The sequence below is a fragment of the Neomonachus schauinslandi genome, chromosome 12, assembly GCF_002201575.2.
Source record: "Neomonachus schauinslandi chromosome 12, ASM220157v2, whole genome shotgun sequence".
In the NCBI taxonomy this organism is placed as follows: Eukaryota; Metazoa; Chordata; class Mammalia; order Carnivora; family Phocidae; genus Neomonachus; species Neomonachus schauinslandi.
The window spans coordinates 68197210-68218180 of record NC_058414.1 but is presented as its reverse complement, the minus strand read 5'-3'; the positions used below and the strand labels follow the sequence as shown (position 1 = coordinate 68218180).

Sequence of the window (20971 nt, the reverse complement as noted above, 5' to 3'; positions counted from 1 at the left end):
GGGAGTCAGAAAGCAAATTAAACAGGTCATTGACCATTTTGTATTTTTCTGTGATGGGATTGAAAAACAAAAGCTTTATACATTGGGACTGTGAAATGGATGCATGGAAATAATCACAGAAAAGTCTTTTAAAAGTCCCTAGAGGTGCTTTGCACCCAGTGAGTACTTAGTGAATATACTTATTTTAAAAGTTTTATTTGTAAGAATATGTGCGGGTTTTTGTTGTTGATAAACTAGTACTCACTGTTCGGTTTTTAGCAAGTAATAACTGGAAGTTGACAAATACTGGTGCTTTATCTCCAATTCCTCATGCAAACTGAGATAAGGATATTATAAAGAAACATGTTGATGGAGATAGATAGAAAATAATAGGCACAATTAATAAATCTGGCATATTGTTGGTGAATTGTTCCCTCCCCCAAAATATTACCCCTTAGTTATTTTTTGTGGGTTATGCATGCTTAAAAAAGTACCTGATTGTTATTATTTCTCATGATGTTGTATCTTTTGGTTTTTTGCTCTGTTTTTATTATTATTGTTGTCTTGGGACAGAAAATTACTTAACTTCTCTGAGACTGATCTATGAAATGGGAATGTGAATACTATACTCCTGGCAATTTCATGAAAATTGAATTAATTAAAAATATGTGTGTATAAATATATATACACATACATATTCATATATATACATAAAGAGAGAGAGAGGGAGTAAGCACATTCATCAGTATGCCTGACATACTAAGATGGTAAATGTTCAATTTCCCACACCCCTTCTCCTTTAGATCTGGAGTGGATTTCTTAAGACCATAGCAAATTGTTAGTTGGGCATATGCTCAGGATTTAGTAAATGTTTCTCTTCTTCCTAATTTTTATCTTGCTACTCGAGTATATATTAATACATATTTATTCAAATATGATAATATGCTCATAATGTATTTATTAATTGCTATGCATTTTGTGTGCCGGGAAAATATCGCAAGCATCATATTGTCACTTCAGGACTGAGCCTGAACTGAAGACACACATAATCCATTGGACAGAAAACCTAACTACCCTTACCCTCACACAATTGTTTTGGTGTTGTTCCTTTTTTCAGTGCAATCTATTAATTCTTATATATTTTTATAGATAAAGATTTCATTAGTAGAAAGAAATGAATGTTTTCTTTCCTTCTATGTTTATACCTTTTCTGTATCATATCCATCATTTGAAGGATTTTTATTTTTAAGCTCAATGGTTTGAATTGGGTAGTTAAAATCACGTAATTATATAAATTGATGCATTGTTTGTAAATGTCTTTTAAGCTCTGATAAAATAAATAATTTAATATGAAAATTATATACTGGAATGTTGGTTTATTGATTAACTCACTCGTAAACAGGGAAGGGAATCCTAGAAGGCTTAAAGTTCTTTTGGAGACATGTTTTTATGTTCTTCATTGAGTATGTGACTTGTGTCTGCAACTATTATGAAAAGAATGTTTACCAGAGGTGCCTGACTTTGATCTGAATTCTAATAATACATTTCATCTTTATAAAGTATCTTTTGAAGAACTCCTGTGGTGTGTTTGACCATATTGCTTTAATATTGGTAACTCTCCTGGTTTAAGAACTGTTTCTCTTTACCAGCCCTGAGTCTGGTACCACAAATGACAGGGAGGTTTTTTTTTGTTGTTGTTGTTTGTTTTTTTTAATACTTTCATTCTCTCAATGCTAGGATTAGGATGGTCAATTTGTGTCCCAAGCTTACTCTATTATTTGTCCAGTGGCTAGTAAACATTATAAGTGGATATTGCAATTGGATTTTGAATCAATAACTTCAGACACTGAACCATATGTTTTAATGAGAAACTGGATTATCCTTACATTGGTCACGTAGTACTATTAGTTTTTTGATGATATATTAGAGTCAGAAAAGACAAATATAAGCACAGAAAGTACCATGAGGTCTTCAAATTCCATTATAGTTCACTCTCCTGAAAGGCCAACCATAACTCTCTGTATTATGCTTTGTTACTTTGGGCCACTCTACAATAATTTTGAAATCATATATGATATTTGAATTTATTACTTATTTGAATACCTCAGTTCTCTTAAGAGAAAGTTGTATTGATATATCTCTGATGTATCTAACCCCTTAGTTGGTATTAACTATATGGCTTATTTCAAACATAGCTTTAAGAGCCCTCTGATGTGCATGTAAAGTGAACCAGAATAGTAAATTCAAATCTCTGGGCTTGTCTATTTTCACTAGGAATAAAAAGGAATTGTGTTCTATTTCATATGATCTTCTTACCTGAGCATACTGAATGCTTACTAGTCAATTCAAGAACAGCTCTGTGATGTCATTAATAAAATGTTTAAGCCAGATTTTGGAAATAATCTATATTTCACTGGAATATTCTTTTTAAAACATTGATCTTTTAATTATTTTTCTTAGGATTGGTTATATGTATTATGACTTTCAGAATGAACTCCGATTTTGTCATTTTATTCCTGTGTATAAATAGTGTTTTTATTTTTCATTTGCTTCAGAGGAATAAGATAAATCAAAGTAGTGGTCACCCTTAATAATAGATAGAGTCCTCACTTTACAAATGAACACACAAAAGCAGCCCCTATTGTATTGAAACCCCAATTAGTTTCTTTTTCCTGAGCTCCATGGTGCTGATTGTAGCATTTTGATTCTAGGCATGGTTCTTTCATTCCACTGCAATATTGCCATGATCCCAAGCAACGACCTAGTTAGGAATGCATTAGTCAGGGTAAAATGATATAAAGTACGGGTTGTAGAACTAAGGGTGAGAATATTACCATCTGAGAAGGTGGTAGAGGAGAATATCATGGTAGTTTATGACCATTTGGGATGTTCAATATAGTAAACATATCTGGCAAATATACACTTTAAAAAAACTTTTACTTATTTGTTATAATTTGTTATGGGAAGGAGTGGGGAGAGGGAGGAAGTGAAAGGGAGAGAGGGAGAGATTGAGATTGGATCAAAGAAAATGTAGCCACAATTTAATCACTGTTCATTATTCCCTATCTCCTAGACTGTCAACACTGGGATGAAGCTGAAGATGTTGTTTAATAGTGACATATACAATGAGATTTTTTTTTTTTTCTGATACTTGGCGATAGATGTGAGGATATTTCATTGGAATTCTCCCTTTCTTTAGCAAACACATATTTTTAAATTTTTAGTTGTTTTTATTATTGGCTTTATTTGTTACTTACATATCACTTCTGATTTTTCACATAAAAGACTAATCTATGAAATTTTAAGATTTTCCTTCATAGTAAGTAGACATGCCTCTTGATTTAACCAGTTTAAGGATAGCATTAGGCTGGTATTAGTGTGTGTGTGTTAAGATCAATAATAGATTTGAATTAAGTTCTTATATCAACATATAATAAGTAAGACCTTTTTAGAGCAAGAAAAATCTCTGTGATTTTTTTGAGTATTGTTTTCTGTGAAAGTATGGATTGATGCTGGGAAGAATCCTCTAGATAGCATAGTTAACAGATACTTGTGAAAGCAGTGATACATAACCAGCATGTAATCCAGTAGAATATAAGCCCCTTAATGGTGAAAAATGTGTCCTGTTCACTTCTGTTTTTCCAGTGAGTAATAGCCATGTGGTAAATATTTATTGAAAGTAACCAAAGAAAATATAGTTAAATAGACTAAGGATTTATAATTTTAAACTTATGCTTTCTGATATGTAATTTTGCTTAAAAACTTTTTATCTAATTAGAATAAAATTTTAAGAAAGGAAACAAGTATCAAAAGATAGATATATGTACCATAAATGGATTTCATTTCTTTCCTAGGCAAAATAGCATATAACTGGCAGCATATTGTTGATTGGCTTTGCTGACAATGACACATTTTGCTTCACATTGTTTTTATACATTATTTGTATTCAACTAGACATGCTTATTTTCAGAAAATTTGAATTTTATTATATAGTATAAATTAGAAAATATATAATTCTTTTAAAGTCATTTTTGTGAAAAATGTTTTTCTCCATACAAGGTGAGAGGATCAGTTGACATTCACAGTGGTATAAACTTTAGAGTTCTATTTTTTATAGGGAAGGTTTGCCATTGCATCTGTATAGTATCACCAAATTGTAAGTTATATACTTTGAGTACTTGGACTAGTGCTTAATTTTATGTGAGGCTTAGAAGGTAACATAGGGAGTATGAAATGCATTCTTGTTATTGAAGCCAAGTGTCTTTTTGCTCTCACTTGCAATTTAGATTAAATTTTAAGCAAGTAAATAGGATCATGATTTGCTTTGAGCATCTGTATTTATTCGGCTGTAACAAAAATACTTCATTTCAGTGTTCACTGTTAGGTGACTATTCAGAGTGCTTATTTGCTACAATTTCTCTAAGAAAAATGTAGCTTGAAATGCACTTTAAGCTCTATGCTATGTTTGTTATAGTCCTTCAGGCAGATAGGTTTAAAAGAAACATACAAGATACCTGAGCAAGTTTTTGCTGACCTATGCAATACCTGCCTCCTAATAGGTCATATTTCAGCGCCTATATTTTTGATAAATGGCCTGGCTTTAAAAAGCTCTGTCCGTGGTGCTGAAACATCTCATGATGTATGAGCATGTCTTACTGATAAATTCTAATGTCAGCCTCTGTGTGATAGTGATTCATCAGGTTGTAAAATTTGTGTTTGGGAAATACACTGAATTAGCAAGTTTCATATTTTGGGTGTGTTAAAATTAACACAGTTTGTCCTTTTGTTTTAAAGAGTTCATAACAATTACCTTCCAGATTGTCAAAAACAGCAGGATTTAATTAGAAACTGTCAAGGCTACCATAAAAGCAAATGTCTATATTAACAAATAAATTGATATGACTACAGTGCTGGAAATGTTTACAGGCCAGTGACATGTTGATAACATGAAGCACGCTATTGCAAGAAAAGTTAAACACTTGATTATGAACGGGCATAGCAGCAATTAACATGGAAGCCTTGTAGCTTTGTAGAGATAAGTGATTTGCCTATAAAAGGTATGGCTTATTATCTTAGATGGGTTTTTTTTTTTATTGTTTCATGATTTTTTTTGTACACAAATACATTTATTTTGCAGGACTGTAGGTTTTTGTTTGGAAATATGACTTAAAACCCTAAAAGATTTTGGGTTATTTTCTCCAAGTGAGATCTTTATATTTCCTATTTTAGATTCTTTAAATAATTAGTAATGTTTTTTGGCACTTCATTGATTCTCATTTTTTAAGTTGTGTTTTTTAGGTGTCTTAAATATAGTCATAGAGAACTACACTTAATCTTTTTCTTTTACTCTATTTTTTTTAAAGATTTATTTATTTGAGAGAAAAAGAGATAGGGATAGAGAGAGAAAGAGGGAGGGAGAACATGTGTGTGGTGGGGAGGGGCAGAGGGAGAGAGAAACTTAAGCAGACTCTGCACTGACTTTGGAGCCAATGTGGGGCTTGATCTCACGACCCTGAGATCATGACCTGAGCCGAAACCAAGAATCAGATGCTCAATCGATTGTGCCACCCAGATGCCCCTCTTTTACTCTAAATTAGTCATAGAAGCTTTTTCTTGTATTAACAAAACTTTCCTCTCAAATTTTTATTAAATTTTGGGATTATCTAAATTATGTCATTTTTATATGGGGGTGAACCAAATAAAAGCGATAATTTTATAAAATTGAACCTGCTAAACTTATTCTACTCATAATCCAGTATGTTTAAAGTAAAATTTTAAAATCCTAATCTTGGAAAATCCTAGTCTTCCAAAATTCTAAAATTCATTGTTATCCTGAGGAAAAGAACCATTCAATCTGATCAGAGCAGACTTCAAATCACCAAGTAGGTTAGTTGCTATACAAGTATATAAACCTCCCTCTTTTGGGTTCATGTGAAACATGTTTGGTTGTTAGATTTGCAACACAGAAAATTATTAGATTATTTGCTTATTACTGCAGTGAAGCACATTAAGTGTTCAGAATCACAGAGATTTGAACATTAGACCTAAATCATAAATCCTACCAAAAATTGGCAATGTTTTCTGCAAAGCAAGCAGCTTACATTTGAGCTACTACTAATTATTAAAATAAAACCTTCAGTTCCTCAGATACTGGATTTACATGTACTTACCAATTAAATCTACTCTAAAACCTTCTTGTTAAGAAAATATTGAAGTGAATACATGATGTCCTTGAGGATTTGTTTCTGTCAATAAAGGGTTAAATAGAGTGTTGTTATTGCCTTTCAATACTGATAAAGTGCTCTAAATTCATTTTTGTGCATTATAAAAATGTAATTACAGAACCCAATAAAAGTGCCTTAGCATTCCAAATTTCATTATAGAAAAACACTTTTAAAAAATGTCATTTAAATGATACCTGGTCAGATGACATTTCCCAGAAATTATTCTTTATTTAGAAACAAAAACAAGACAAAAGCAATTGATTTTAATCCAAAATGTATTTTTTTCTTATAAAAGAGGCCCACATACTCACTGTGTCTACTCTACAGAATTTGTCCATTTTATTACACCACGTGTCAATTCAAGTTACCTAGTCACTGCAAAAACTCGTGGCTAATATGTGTAATACAACACAGGAGGAGGTATTGCTCAGTTCAACTACTCTTATATACTTAAAAAAAATACAGAAATGTTTTTGTCCACTTTAACTGTAGTCCAGACATAAAAGTTACATGAAAGTTCTAGAAAATGGAATTATTTTATTTGGTTGCCACAGTACCCTTTGAAGCCAGTTAATTAAAATGCTGAACTTGTACATATTTCCCTTGGTCAGGAGCAGCATTGGTGAAGCTTAAACTTCTTTCTAGAAAGCAACATTTTTCTGTTTTTTTTTTTTTTTTTTTTTCAAGCACAGCTGCAGTCTTAAGCTTTTCTTTGAAGTAGGTTTAGTTAGTTGTTTTTAGGACGTATTTGTTGGCACACCTATAACAGTTGCTTTCACTTCCAATGCTGTACTTTTTTCTTTGCCTATTTCCCAGAGGTTGATTAGGGGAGGATAAAGCTCACTGAACGTGAAGGTTGGTTTCTGTAAGTAATTCCTCATATAGCCATGTCCACCATCACAGTTCATGTCTTGAGAGAGGCAACTGAAAAGACATACCACACCAATAATCCCCAGAAAGCCTGCAAGGCAGGCCATAAAGGTTGTGGTGTTACTCTTTTCATATTCCTTTCGATCAGGGTCCAAACCTTTTGTGGTGACATTTACACATTGTTTTCTGGTTTTTTGATAGATGGTAGGGATATCAATACAAATTTTGTACTCAGTTGATGGGTTCAGATGAGTAAGATTATATACCTTGACATCAGATGGTATTCGAGCACTTTGGGCAGCATGGGAATTTTCAGTCTTGACAAAGGCTGTCCACTTAACACTGGATTTGAGAATTTTAGAACTTGCTTTCCAAGACACCAGAACTGAATTGGCCTGAACATCTTTTATTTTAATATTTAAGGATTCATTGTTATCCCGGGGAAAAGAACCATCCACTTTGATCATAACAGACTTCAAGTCTGCACCAACCAGGTTCGTTGCTATACAAGTATACAGACCCCCTTCTGTTGGGGTTATGTCGCTTATATCTAGTGTGCCTTCAGAATGGACGTAGAACTTGTCTTTCAGAGTATTAGGTAAGAGTTTTTGGCCAGAAGGTGTTATCCAGTAGATTTCAGGCTGTGGCTCTGCAGTAGCTCTACAATGCAAGGAAACAGAGCTCCCAGCTTCCAAATCCAGATTAGAAGGGAAGCTCTCAGGAGCTATAAGAGGGAGACAGATTTCCATCATTTCCCTGAAATGCACCTGCCGAACATTTTGGCCTTGGAATTCAGGTGGGTCCACGCAAAATAGTGAGTCTGGCTCCATAAATCGAATGTTGGTTTTGTTCATATTAATCCAACGGATGACACAATCACACCTGATGGGATTGCTGTGTATGCTGATCTCCTTGAGGTTTGGCAGAGACTCAATTGTACCATGGTAAAGGGCACTAAGGGCATTGCTGTTGAGCATGAGTGATTCCAGCTTGGGTAGTCTGAAAAATGCATTTGGGTGAATGTAAGACAACCGTGGGTTGTTTGTAGCTTCTATTTTTCTTAAATCTGGCAGGTTATCCACAGCAAGACTGTCGATGGAAATCAGCTCAGGCATATTATTTATTCCCAACTCTTTTAAGTGTAGCATATTGCTGAAATCACCCCTCCGTATTCTATTAATGGGATTTTTATTTAGATCCAAAAATTTGAGGTTTATAGCTTTTTGGAGAGCAACATGGGGCACTTTAATAAGCCTGTTGTCATAAAAAGAGATGCTTTCTAAGTTTTCAAGTCCAACCAAGGCATTATCTGGTATTTCCGTGAGGTTTATACCAGCTATAACCAGGCTGCGGAGATTGATAAGCGGCTTAAAGTTCATGTCTTTGATTCTGATGATTGGATTTTCCCCAATCATCAGAATCTCCAGATTGGGAAGAGCATCAAACCACTTACTGTTGATCATCTGCAATCTATTTGAATTGAGATGAAGTCGAAGAAGATTATGTAGGCCAATAAAGGCTCCGGGTGAAATTGTAGAAAGCAAGTTGTGATTAATATAGAGTTCTTGTAAGTTGCTCAGTCCAGACAGACATTTTTCAGGCAGCTCAGTTAGTTTGTTTTCCTCTAAATACACAGAAAGAAGCTGAGGCATCTTTTTTACATTAATATTGGTGACTGAAGATAAATTGTTTTGAGATAAGTCCAGGCCGGTGAGGTTTACTGGAAAGTCTATGGAGTATTCAATTTTTGCAATATTGTTAGTCTGTAGGAGCAGAATCTGTGTGTCAGCAGGCAATCTGGCTGGGAAATTTAAAAGACCTAGATCATTACAATCCACTGTAGATGCTTCCATATAAATGGATCTGGGTGTAAACCAAGGCCTGATTTCACATGTACATAATTGTGGGCAATCCGTTTTTTTATCTACAGCTTGTACTAGTGTAGTGATAGCGAGGCCAAGTAGCACATGAATTCGGAGTGGCATGTCCTTCATCTTAGCTTTCTTCTTCAGAAATTTAATGGGCCCTTAAGGATTCCACAGTCACTGCTAGGAAGTTCAGTAAGAGTTGATTGATAAGGAAAATAGTTGCCTTTGTCAAATGATGAATGCCATAAAACCGCAGAGTTTTTCTTCATGGATATAAGTGCCGGTGCCCCAATTGTCTTGTCCAGAAATGTCATGCATATTGGAAAAAAGATCACTATCTCCTTTATGATAGAATACTGATACACTTTTTGAAGATGGAGTATGTATAGATGGTCACAGGAAATTGAGCAATTCATTTATTTAAGAGTATAATATTCAAATCCCATGCTTGTTCAGTACTTGCAGGAATAGCAGCATGATGCTGACTGTAATACGGTGGAACATAAAAGAAAAAAGAGAAGAAGAATTAGTCCAAAGGAAAAAAATACCATAATTAAATATCCATTAACTAACTATGATTATCTTACATATAATATTGTTTACAGTTGATTCAGTATGTTTTGATGACTCTGTCCTTGTTGTGACTCTCCTTGGCCCACACATTGGACAGGCTGAGAAATTGAATCTTTAGAAGACTGATGTTATATTAAACATAATGAATATGCTTCCAGAATTTTTCTGTTATTTCCAATCTTTACTTGTTTATACCTGGTCATTTTGTTTATTATATTTGTCATTCTCTTTGACAATTAGTCAGAGGGAAAAAGAAGAAAAACCTTTCAATGATGATGGCTTGCTTTTTTCACTTAGAGGAGAAAAATTAAATGCTTATAAGTAAATAATACTGTTCAGTTAAAATCAAATGATTTAGCCTGTGGTTCCTCAGGTTCCCAGGAGACAACATTTAGAAACAAATTCATGTTCATGAAATGAACTAGAAGTAGTGGTATTTAGCTGGATTTCCCATTTTCATTCACGTTTCTTTCCATAGTCTCCTTTATGTGAAGTGACTTGAAATTTCCAGTATTTGGAAGAGATTGTCTAACTTGCCATGGATGTGCCTGTATATTGTCATTCTTTACTGAAATTCAGATTAATGTTTGACTGTTTTATTTTTCCCTGAAAATAACTTAGATTCCATTAGTCACTAACAGTGAAAAAGTAACTTTATTACATCAGTAAAACAGGCACTTAAGTATTCCTTCTTTTAAATGGATACTGATGTCTTTATCACATAAAAATAAGCAATCCAAAATCAAGTTGCAGTTTTGATATGTGCTGTATTTTAAAATACCACACTACTTTTAGATATATACTCCGTCAGTTGGACTGCTGGTGAGCTTTTCCTGCAAATGTCCAGGACAGCTGGAGCCAGCCTGGACTCTTCATTCTGGGGCTTTTTGCCTCCCAGCAATAGTGGTCTGCTGAATGATCATTTTGTAAATACTGTTGACTCGTTCTAAGATAAGATGGGTGTTTCAAGGACAGGGATGAATATATTTGGAGAAGTAGTCTCTACAGAGAAAGAGAAACATTTTTTTAAGCAAAAAAAAAAATTGTTTTTCAAATTCATAAAAAATTTACAGCTCAAAGTCACACCTAATTTTCCTCACATCCTTTAAGGGATGTGATTTTTTTTTTTTAAGGTTTTATTTTGAAGTAATCTCTGCACTCAACGTGGGGCTCAAACTCATAAACCCAAGATCAGGAGTCACATGCTTTACTGACTGAGCCAGCCAGGTGCCCTGAGACTGTAATTTTATCTAAAATCTGGATCATGAAGTTCAGATAACTACTAATTATCTTGAATTAAGAGTGTTTTCTTTTTTCATTACTTCATCTGTTTGCTGATCTAAAATTCCACTTTTTAATTAAAATTTTTTATTTTTAATTGATGTATAGTTGACATACAATATTATATTCATTTTAGGTATGCAACAATAGTGATTCAACAGTTATATACATAACAAAATGCTCACCATAAGTGTAGTTATCATTTGTTGCCATACTCGGTTATTACAGTATTATTGACTATATTCCTTATGCTGTACTTTTCGTCTCTATGACTTACTGATTTTATAACTGGAAGTTCATACCTCTTAATTCCTTTCACTTATTTCACCCATGTCCCCACTCCGCTCTCCTCCGGCAACCACCAGTGTATTCTCTGTACCTATGAGTCTATTTGTGTTTTTTTTGTTGTTCATTTGTTCTGCTTTTTGGATTCCACATATAAGTGAAATCATATGATATCTGTCTTTCTCTGTGTGACTTACTTCACTTAGCACAATACCTTCTAGGTCTATCCATGTTGTTTGCAAATGGCAAGATTCCATTATTTTTTTATGGCTGAGTCCTTTTTTGTTGTTGTTTTATTTTAAACTGGACCTTCTGGCTATCATTCCTAATCTCTTTTAAGTAGACTCTGAGTCCCTTGAGGAGAGAATCTAATACAGTTCCTTCTTCACTGAAGATCCCTGATAAATCCTTGGCCCATAGGACCCTCCACAATCTGCAGTCTCTCTTCTCTTTCTGTATGTTTGTCCTCATCTTCTGCCACTCTGCCTGCAGCCTTCCCTCTGTCAGCAGAGCTCTGGGTACCTCATCTTCTCTCTGCCTGGAATTCCTGGTTCTTTGTTGTGAGTTAACTCCTACTGTTTTGTCAAACCTCAGTTCAAGCATCACCTCTCCGTGAAGCCTTCTGTATAAGCCCTTCCCTCCCGCTCTACCTGACTGCCCTCCACAGTGATCCCATGGCCCTAGCACACACCTCCGTCAGAATATTTACTTGATTCTCTGCCTCACCAGCTATTCATCTCCTTGAGATCCTGAGGCCTGCCTGCCTTTCCATTCCCAGCTCCTGGGCATGGTAATTAGAATGTAGTAGATTCTGCAGGAATGTTTTGAATGAAAGGATAAATGAATTATATTAATAAATGTATATGTTCATCTTCTCTACATATAATTTAAGCAAGTCAATCTGTTTAATTTACTGATTTCAATATTCAGCTGCTTTAACTTGCATAAATCTATTACACAGAATGCATGTTGCCTATATTACTAAAATCCAAAGACTAAACTTGAGTATAATCCAAAGGAACATTAGACTTTAAAGAAGAGTCAATCTAATATTATGTCTGCAGTTTATTCCTTAATTTATTCAGTCAGTATTAATGAGTACCTTCTGTGTTTCAGTTACTGGGTTAATAGCTAGAGGATAAAAAAGACCTGGACATGTTCTCTTCCCTCCTTAAGTTTTTAGTTTGGAGGGAAAAGCACAAGTAAACAGATGGTTACAATTCACTGTACAGCTGATATGGGAGCACATAGGAAGGATACCTGAATACAACTAAAATAGAAATCTACTTTCTCTTTCTTCCCAAAGTGAACAAACAGCCTAAGGTACAAGGTACAAAATATATTTCTGCATGTTCCCATAAATCAGTCAGTTGAGAACTAAGAAAGCATAACTTCTGCCAATTAATCAGTTAAATCAACTTCCTCCAGTCGGGCAAAGAGAGGCCTATATCCCTATGTTAACCAGAGGATTAGAAATATTTAAGATGAAACCTTCTTTTGGGGGACATTAACCTAATAATACCACTTTTGAGTTTGAAATTATTCTTCTCTTTTCTTAAATTTATATCTTTGTTTAATTAGAAACTCTTTTCTGACCTCATTTCATTATTTATATAGCCATATGCCAGGAAAAACCACATTTGAACTAGATTTATTCTGGAAGCTTTTGAAAATAAGGAGAGTTGTGATAGTAGTGAGCAAGTTCAAATTTTATTTCTCCAGATCTGTAGGAATAAATTGTCAGTATGAGAAGCACAATGGAAGATGTGGAAATTTTGCCTTTCTTCATTGTAATATTGATTTTTTCCCTCATGTCTTTGGAAATGATTATGATGCTTTCACTAAGGGACTCTTTGGCATAGATTGTTTGCAATATAGTAAGGCAGTAATAATATCTTATATCTTAGTACTTTATGGTTTTCAAAGCCTTTTCTTATTCGTTGTTTATTTTATGTTAATAATGACCTTGTGGGGTTGGCTGAGAGGTAACTTTAATCCCCCCCTTTTTTTATGTAAGGGTATTTGAGACCCATCAGCTAATAAATGAGGGGTCACACAGCTAATAAATGAGGGGTGACAGTAGAACCCAGGTTTTGTCTTTGGGCTTAGCATCTCTTTCTAATAATCCACACTGCATGCATATGTAGAGATGAGATGAAATAATTTTAACAAAAGGGTATTTCTCAGCAGAGCTGTCATTACCTTGGTCTTTGGCTTTTCAAGTTTGGAAAATTAATTTTATCAATCTACTAATAAGTGACTAGTGTGCAGTTCACACTAACCAAACTCACAAGGGACGAAACCAAAATGCCAGTACATTACAATGAGAAATATGACTGTCAGGAGAATACAAATCCCTGAATCTGCTGGTCAATCAATGCTGTTGCTTCATTAAAAAAAAAAAAATGTAGTTTGAAATACAAATTATGTATCTGCAATTTGCTTGTGAACATAGAATCAGAAGATAAGTCAGATAAGCGTTCTTAATTACCATAGTCATCAGAAATGATAATTTGACATAACTGTTTTAGTAAAAATTGTATTATCACAGGAACCAGACCTCTTGAGTCTCATGGCCCTAGGCACAATTTTAGCCCCCAAGCCCCTGTGCCTGGACACTTTTCCTGGATTCATTCTTGGTCACGTCTCATCTGTGTCTTAATCATTTCTTTATATTTCTTTTTTCCCCTTACTGAATATAAAATTATCAGACATTAGATTATTACTAGACATTAGATTATTAGATTATCCTCTTATCAGACATGAGATTATTCGATTATTATTCCCTCCCTAGATTATGAGATTATATTATTAGGGTCTGTGTTCAATTTACTTTTGATTTGATTATGTTAGCACATTTGATTGGTTGTTTAGTACCCTGCCCAGTACCTCCAGCGTAGGGGTCATTAAACAAATATGTGCAAAATAATAACTCACCAATGTGTCTTTCTATAATTTGTATTGGACGATAGCATATGGAATAGTGATTAAAATGGTTTTTTTTTCTTCCTAAGTAACTACCAATAAGCAACACAGCTGGAACAGAATAAAGAGAAACAGATACACCCCCAGATTCTTACAGATTTTTTTCTTATTGTCTGATGGTTAAAAAGTAGAAATATCACGGTTGTACTACAAAGCATTCACTAGCAAAACAGAAAAACGGTTCGCTTTATAGGCAACGATTTAAAAACATGGCTGTTCTTTAAAGCCACATTTTAGCTTTACTTACTGCTGAGAAAATGGTTTCTGCTGTTGTCCATTTTGGGATTTGAGCTAAATAATTATAATGGTGGTATTGATTTTAGGAGAGATTTTCACTTGTTTTTATATGTATCTGTATAAAACTTTTAAAAAATATTAAGCTAATCATATCCCTTAAAAGTAAATTGACCAATTTAATCCTATTTTCATTTTTTGTGAATTTTAATACCATGGACCCTCTCACTTTTATCCTACCTCTCCCCCATCTTTCCCTCTCCCACTTTTCCTTCTTGAATGCATTGAAAAAAATAATAAACTTTAAAAAAAATATTTTCAAGCTTAGAAAACTTGCATCTCATAATTATTGATATACTTCCATAATTTCCCATGCTCCATCAATATGCTGGGAAATTTTTTTCTTCTAAAATAAGAGTAGGAAAATTGTATTTCAAAAAAAATCAGTATTTCAATTTGAGTTTTGAAAGTTTTAGGACCATTGCTTGCTCTGGAGCCTAGCATAGGGACTGGAACATAAGTCTTCAATAAATATTATATTATGAATGGGTGGATGTAAAGTAGATAACATGTAGGCAAAGTATCCTACTTTTCTTCCTTAAAATATAGTAAATAATTGGGGCACCTGGGTGGCTCAGTTGGTTAAGTGTCTGCCTCCAGCTCAGGTCATGATCCCGGGGTCCTGGGATCGAGTCCTGCATCGGGCTCCTTGCTCAGCGGGGAGCCTGCTTCTCCCTCTCCCTCTGCTCCTCCCCACGGCACATGCTTTCTCTCTCTCAAATAAATAAAAAACCTTTAAAAAAATATAGTAAATAAGCCATATAAACTATTGTTACTAACAGTGTATATTGTTACTAACATAGTATGCATTATCATTAACTGATTCCCCTTTTTTTGGCTGAACATTCATATATATGGTCCTCTTCTTAGGAGCTAAGAAACAACTCATAATTAACAATTTGCTTTTCAGTTTTTTTTTTTTTAATGCAAAATATTTTAGAAGGCCTTTTTTGTACCTTCTTTTGGTTTTAAACACAACTGAACCTTTATTATATATTAAAGCAAAATAGTTGAATATTATAAGAGGTCAGAAGATATTGTTAATGACACGTCACCAGGAATAAAAACTGACTTCTCAGAGAAATGTATTATGTAAAGCTTCTTTTAAATGACTTGAACGAATGAGTCCTACAAGTTCAACGTCAGCCCTCATTAGAACTTACCATTTATCTACTCTTTCATTTATTCTTTCATTTGTCTTTCCCTAAATATTTGCTGAGGGCCTATTGCATCAGTCACTGTGCTTTCATTTGTAATCTCATAAGATTTGTGAAAACTTTAAAAATTAAAGATTATTTTTCATTGACAGAATATAACTTAACAGTTAAGGCTTTTGTGTGGGGGAGTGGCTCAGAAGATCTTTTTAAAAAAGTTTTAAAAGCATTTTAAGATGTGGAATTTTCGTTCAACCAGCCCTTTGTGCTGTTTGAATTTTTTTTCACAGTATCTTCCACTTTTCTTATTGGCTTCCCCAGGTAGATTTTGCCTGATGGAGAGTCAAAGTCCTAAAACATTTTATGTTTCAAATTATACATACAATATATGTATACATACAATGTATGTACAATATACAATATATGTACAATTATACTCTGGCCAGCAGCATGAAACTTGACAGTTTAGGATATTGAGAGAAAGAAATTTTAAGACTTCTCAAATCTTACAATATTTTTAATGCCTGTGGATACTCATTATAACTTGATATTTCTTGAATCTAAAAATAGAAATTGTTTCTAGACATAATTATATGTGGAAACTTTTAGGGCAAAAGCTTCCTTTTCCTTGGTCAAAAGGTTCTTTTTTCCTTAGCTTCATCTGTTTTTCATCACTTAAGAAACGTTATTGAACAACTACATTTTGGCAGGCACTGTTGTCGATGCTGGAGAGTCAGCAATAAATCAGATGCAGTATCTACTCAACAAGTTCGCAGTTATCGAAGGTGTGGATAGCAAAGGATGCCGTACAACAGATTTGACACAATATAAGTATATGCACTTCTCTGTGGATGTACCAAGGAGGAGATGCTTAGTTCTGGCCATCTCACAGAAGCAGCCTGGCAAGTTCTGTGTTCTGTCACGATGCTGATTGAAAAAATCAACTGTGAAGTATACTTTGGAAACGTGGGGGGAAGAAGATTTAAAATCCACTATCTTTCAGATGAATTTTTACAATGCTAAAGCTTAAGAACAAAGCGTGCCTTCTTCCCTGTACCTCATTATGTGTATTATAAAGACTACAGAGTCTGAAGAAGAGAAACATTTGGATATTTAAGTTCAAAAATTGGTGAAGATAGGAAGTTGCCATGGCTACATTAAAGCCCAGTTTTTCCTTTTCTTCTATAGCAAATTGCTAGCTAAGTTCATTTGTGTAAGGAACTTAAATTCTATTTTCCCATTATCTGACTTTATATTCCTTTGTTGTAAGACTCAATCTTTCTTCAATTCTGATTGAAGGTTCCATATCCCAAAAGTGTTGAATTACACTAAATGCATTCCTGTAAAAGGGTATTCGTTTTTCCTTGAGAAATATTTATTTTCCAGTTTTTCAAAACTAATTAATTGTTTGAATTTGTAGGTCAACTTCCAGAAAGTAGATAATGCTAACTAGAATAGTTTAATGAATATTATCTTATAGTATTTATCTGTTAAAAAAATAGGAAGAAAATTTGCTTTGTGATATGAAATATGGGTCAGGTTTACTAGATGATTTTATAATTGTGGACAGGACATCTTACTTTCCTGTACCTCAAGTTATGGATCATTAAAATTTAGAAATTGGTTATATGATAGTCAAGGTTCCTTCCCATTCTAAAAGGTGTATACTTCTCTGTGAACATGAAAGGTTTTTAAAAAGATGTCTAAAAGATAGTTGTGGGTAAACTGACTTAATTCAATTTAAACCTTTGTATATAACTGATTGCAAGTTTACATTCAGTACTGCAGGCTTATGTCATTAATGCATTAGGGTCAGTGAACTTTAGTTATGAGGTTTTTTAAACACTGTCTGATTAATTACCTGGAGTTATTCCTATTTCATTTCATGTTTATATCTACACAGTAATAAATGAAGAAGAGAGTTACTTTAGTCATCAAATTAAGGCATGCTAACCACTGGGTAAGTAAATCGCCTGGATTAGGTCCCTTGATTGAAAAATGTGTTGTCAGTAACTATTAATATTGACATATATACAATATAACCATTATGATTATTTGCTAAATTGAAAGCTAGGGCTTTTTTTTTTTTTAAGATTATTTATTTGAGAGTGAGAAAGAGAGAGAGAAAGAGAGCAAGCACAAGCCAGGGGAGGGGAAGTGGGAGAGGGAGAAGCAGACTCCCTGCTGAGCAGGGAGCCCTATGTGGGGCTTGATGCAGAGCTCGATCCCAGGACCCTGGGATCATGATCTGAGCCAGAGGCAGATGCTTAAGCAACTGAACCATCCAGGTGCCCAGAAAGATAGGGCTTTTTGATACTATTGAAGTTTCAGCCACCTGGATATATTTGGTATCCTATAAAATCAGCATATTTTTGGTGTTGTAAATTCCTAGGTGGAAATGGGTATAGAGATCCACTGGTTCTCAACCTCATTTCGATTGTGAAACCCTTTGTTCACATAAAGTCTTACTTGTATTTACATTAAGTCAAACATTGGAAAGAAGATCTATTCTGGTTAGCACAGGAGGTAGGGTGGTGTTGGAGAGTGTGAGAAGGCAGACATCTGGAAAGATCTAGATGCTACCCAGGTTGGCTCTCCTGCCCATAGCATCTGATCCTGAAAGGGCTCCAAAGACCTCACTTTCTGAACCATCCATCCTCTCTTAGAAATACAGTAGCGGAGGCCCTCAGAGGTGAAATGACTCATGCAAAGGTGGCTTATTCTAAAGGACTATTGAAAATTTGGAGAGACTTTAGGCATTCTTTCTAGTGCAAATTCCTCCACCATCATCTCAGTCTATAGGCCTGCCACAGGTAGGTCTATTTCCCTTGGCTCTGACCGAATCCAAGTTGGCTTCTCTCCTTGCAAGGTGGGAAGAATCCCCAAGTGTGGTGGGATAGCACTCAGCCTTCGTGGTCAATATTAGCCACCTAAGGGATAGCGCAGGAAAAAAGGAAATGCTCAGGAAGAGGGTGGGTATAGTAGTAGCAGTTAATAGTAATACATCAATGCCACACATGTCCCATGTGCCACTGGCCTCACATCTTACATGCATTCTCACAGGTAATCATCAGGTCCACTCTTTTTGTAGACGCCATTATCATCCTTACTTTATATATAAGGCCAAAAAGGTTAAATGACTTGCCAGTTCACTCTCCCTCAGATGTACATTCAGATCCTTTTGTTTTGCCTCTGAAGCCCAGTCTTAACCTTTAACCTTGTTAAAGTAAACAAGAAGGCAGTTAGACTGAAGTGGCCCTAAGGCCAGAGGGCCATGTAAGCAAATCAAAATCTAAGCCTGCCAATGCCTCACGGTTACAAAATTGAAACCAACCAGAAACAGCCAAGTCGGCTTTCAACTAGAGTCAATCAATAATTCTGTCTTTGCTCCCACACTTTCTCTATCAAAGTCTCTCTCCAAGTGCCTGTCAGTGGAGGCACTTCCAATAATATTCTTCAGTTTATCTTTTAATATTAGCAAACTCTACTTTCTCTCAAATGTTTATTAACATAGCACCCATCATCTTACTGTCTTTTCAGGAAGGTGTTTCCTCCCACTGGATGGGTACACTGGTTTTTGTTATGTTTCTCCTCTGATTTAAAAAAAAAAAAAAAAAAAAAGTTTTATGCAAATGAAATTTCAAAGGCAGCCCAGTGGGAGCTAGAAAAACAAAACCCATTTTCTGGGTCTAGTTTTGCTGTGCCAGTCAGATAAACCATATTGTTCTCTTAGTTCTGTGCAAAATGTGGGGTTCAAACGAAATTTTCACTATTGTTTCCAAATTGATTGTTAATGTTCTGTGAAATCCCATAGAAATTTCCTATATAGTTGCCATTATACAGAAGTCTTTTAATTAGAGCAAAATTAGTTTTGTTATTGTACAGAATTTATCTACTGAAATGTAATGGATACCCATACAGTTAATGGATACTATCATTGAGACTGATTTCCTTAGATTCTGGCATTTTCAGATTCTCACATCAGATATTTTGAGATTCTCAAACTGGCTTAGATTCTCTCCTATTCTTACAATAGGAATACTATAGGTACAAAGAGAAAAAAGAAGAGGGTAGATTTGATATTATTTTGTGTCCCTGTCATGTTTAAGACCTTGTATTTGAACACAGAGAACCTTCCTGCAGATCTTAAGTCATGTACTATTTCCATCCCTTATGAAATTAAGCTCAGGATGAATTTCTCTTAGAGAAACCAAGAGTAACTTAAATAGCACAATTCTTTTTTTCTCCCAAATCTTAAAATATGCTGTTAGGCAGATTTTGAGGGAGTCTTGGATTTTTTATCTTTTTTTCTTCTGCTGTTTTCAGATTTGAGGCTTGTGCTATGTGGGGAGATCCATAGGAATAAAGTAAAACAGGGTCAGGATAGTTTTCTTTAAAAAAATAATTCCAAATGTGGCACCCCCAAAACATGAGATTTGTGGAAGCTAGTTATAGCATAGCAACAACCGAGAAGGATAATTTTCAGTGCAGAAATTCCTCCTTTATAATTTTCTTTTAGATAGTGGGGAATGAAGTCTGAGTCTCAGAAGTGTTTCATATTGGTGTAGTGATTTCTGTATACTCACAAGTTACCAGCTTGTCGTGATACTGTCATTTCTCATTATGAAAAGAATTCTGATTTGTATTTATTTTTAATTATAGTTTTTGCTCAACCGAGCGCATCATTAATAGCATTATATGTGAAGTTGATTTTTGTACATGATTAGCAAAACAAATGATATTTCTAAGCCAGAACTCATCTCTTTATGCTTGTAGTCTATGAGAATCACTTCATGTATTGAGGAACACTATGGTAAAGTATAACAGTACTTAATTCAATATTGTGTGAGAGCCAGTGGATTTGGGTTGCCTGATTTGCTTTTTTATCTTCTTTTTTATATTCCCTTGTTATTTAGCATTTGTTTAGCCCTGAGTGTAGGCATTTTTGGGGAAAAGCACTCACTTATGCATTATCCTTAACATTCACTCATCTTAGACTGTAGTATAATCATCTTATTTTCCAATTTGGGAAACAGACTAATGGAAAGCTTGCTTCAGGTTATAATTGAACTGTATAGATCTCTATTTAAGTGATTGACAGTACTTTGGCCGCAGCGTACTGAAAGCATGCAGACCCAAGAATTGAGAGAAGACCTTGTGACCTGTAGTAACTTCATTTCTAAAGTAAGATGCCCCTTAAGTGCTATTATTATATATTTTTTGTATTACTCTTAAATAAATAGGCTCAAAGTTCTTCCAGTATTTTGCTTGGTGCAAAAATAATCTTATTGACAGATAAATTTACATAGAGATTTCATGATATTTTCAGGTTTTCATCGTGTTTGTTTACATTTTACATGTGTGTCAAACTATGGTGTACATAAAGGGTGAGATATTTTTTTTTAAAGATTTTATTTATTTATTTGAGAGAGAGAATGAGATAGAGAGCATGAGAGGG

General features: G+C 34.5%; 2 protein-coding genes across 2 annotated transcripts in view; one reads left to right on the top strand and one right to left on the bottom strand.

Moving 5' to 3' along the window:
• The window catches only part of IMMP2L (inner mitochondrial membrane peptidase subunit 2), an 867877-nt gene that overhangs the window by 411986 nt on the left and 434920 nt on the right, over positions 1–20971 (top strand). The window lies entirely within an intron of this gene.
• The window catches only part of LRRN3 (leucine rich repeat neuronal 3), a 35676-nt gene continuing 21564 nt past the window's right edge, over positions 6860–20971 (bottom strand). Inside the window, exon 2 of the mRNA XM_021699281.2 lies at positions 6860–9426. Within this exon, the coding sequence (XP_021554956.1) occupies positions 6941–9067 (2127 nt within the window). The 5' untranslated portion in view covers positions 9068–9426 and the 3' untranslated portion in view covers positions 6860–6940. The remainder of the gene's footprint in view (positions 9427–20971) is intronic.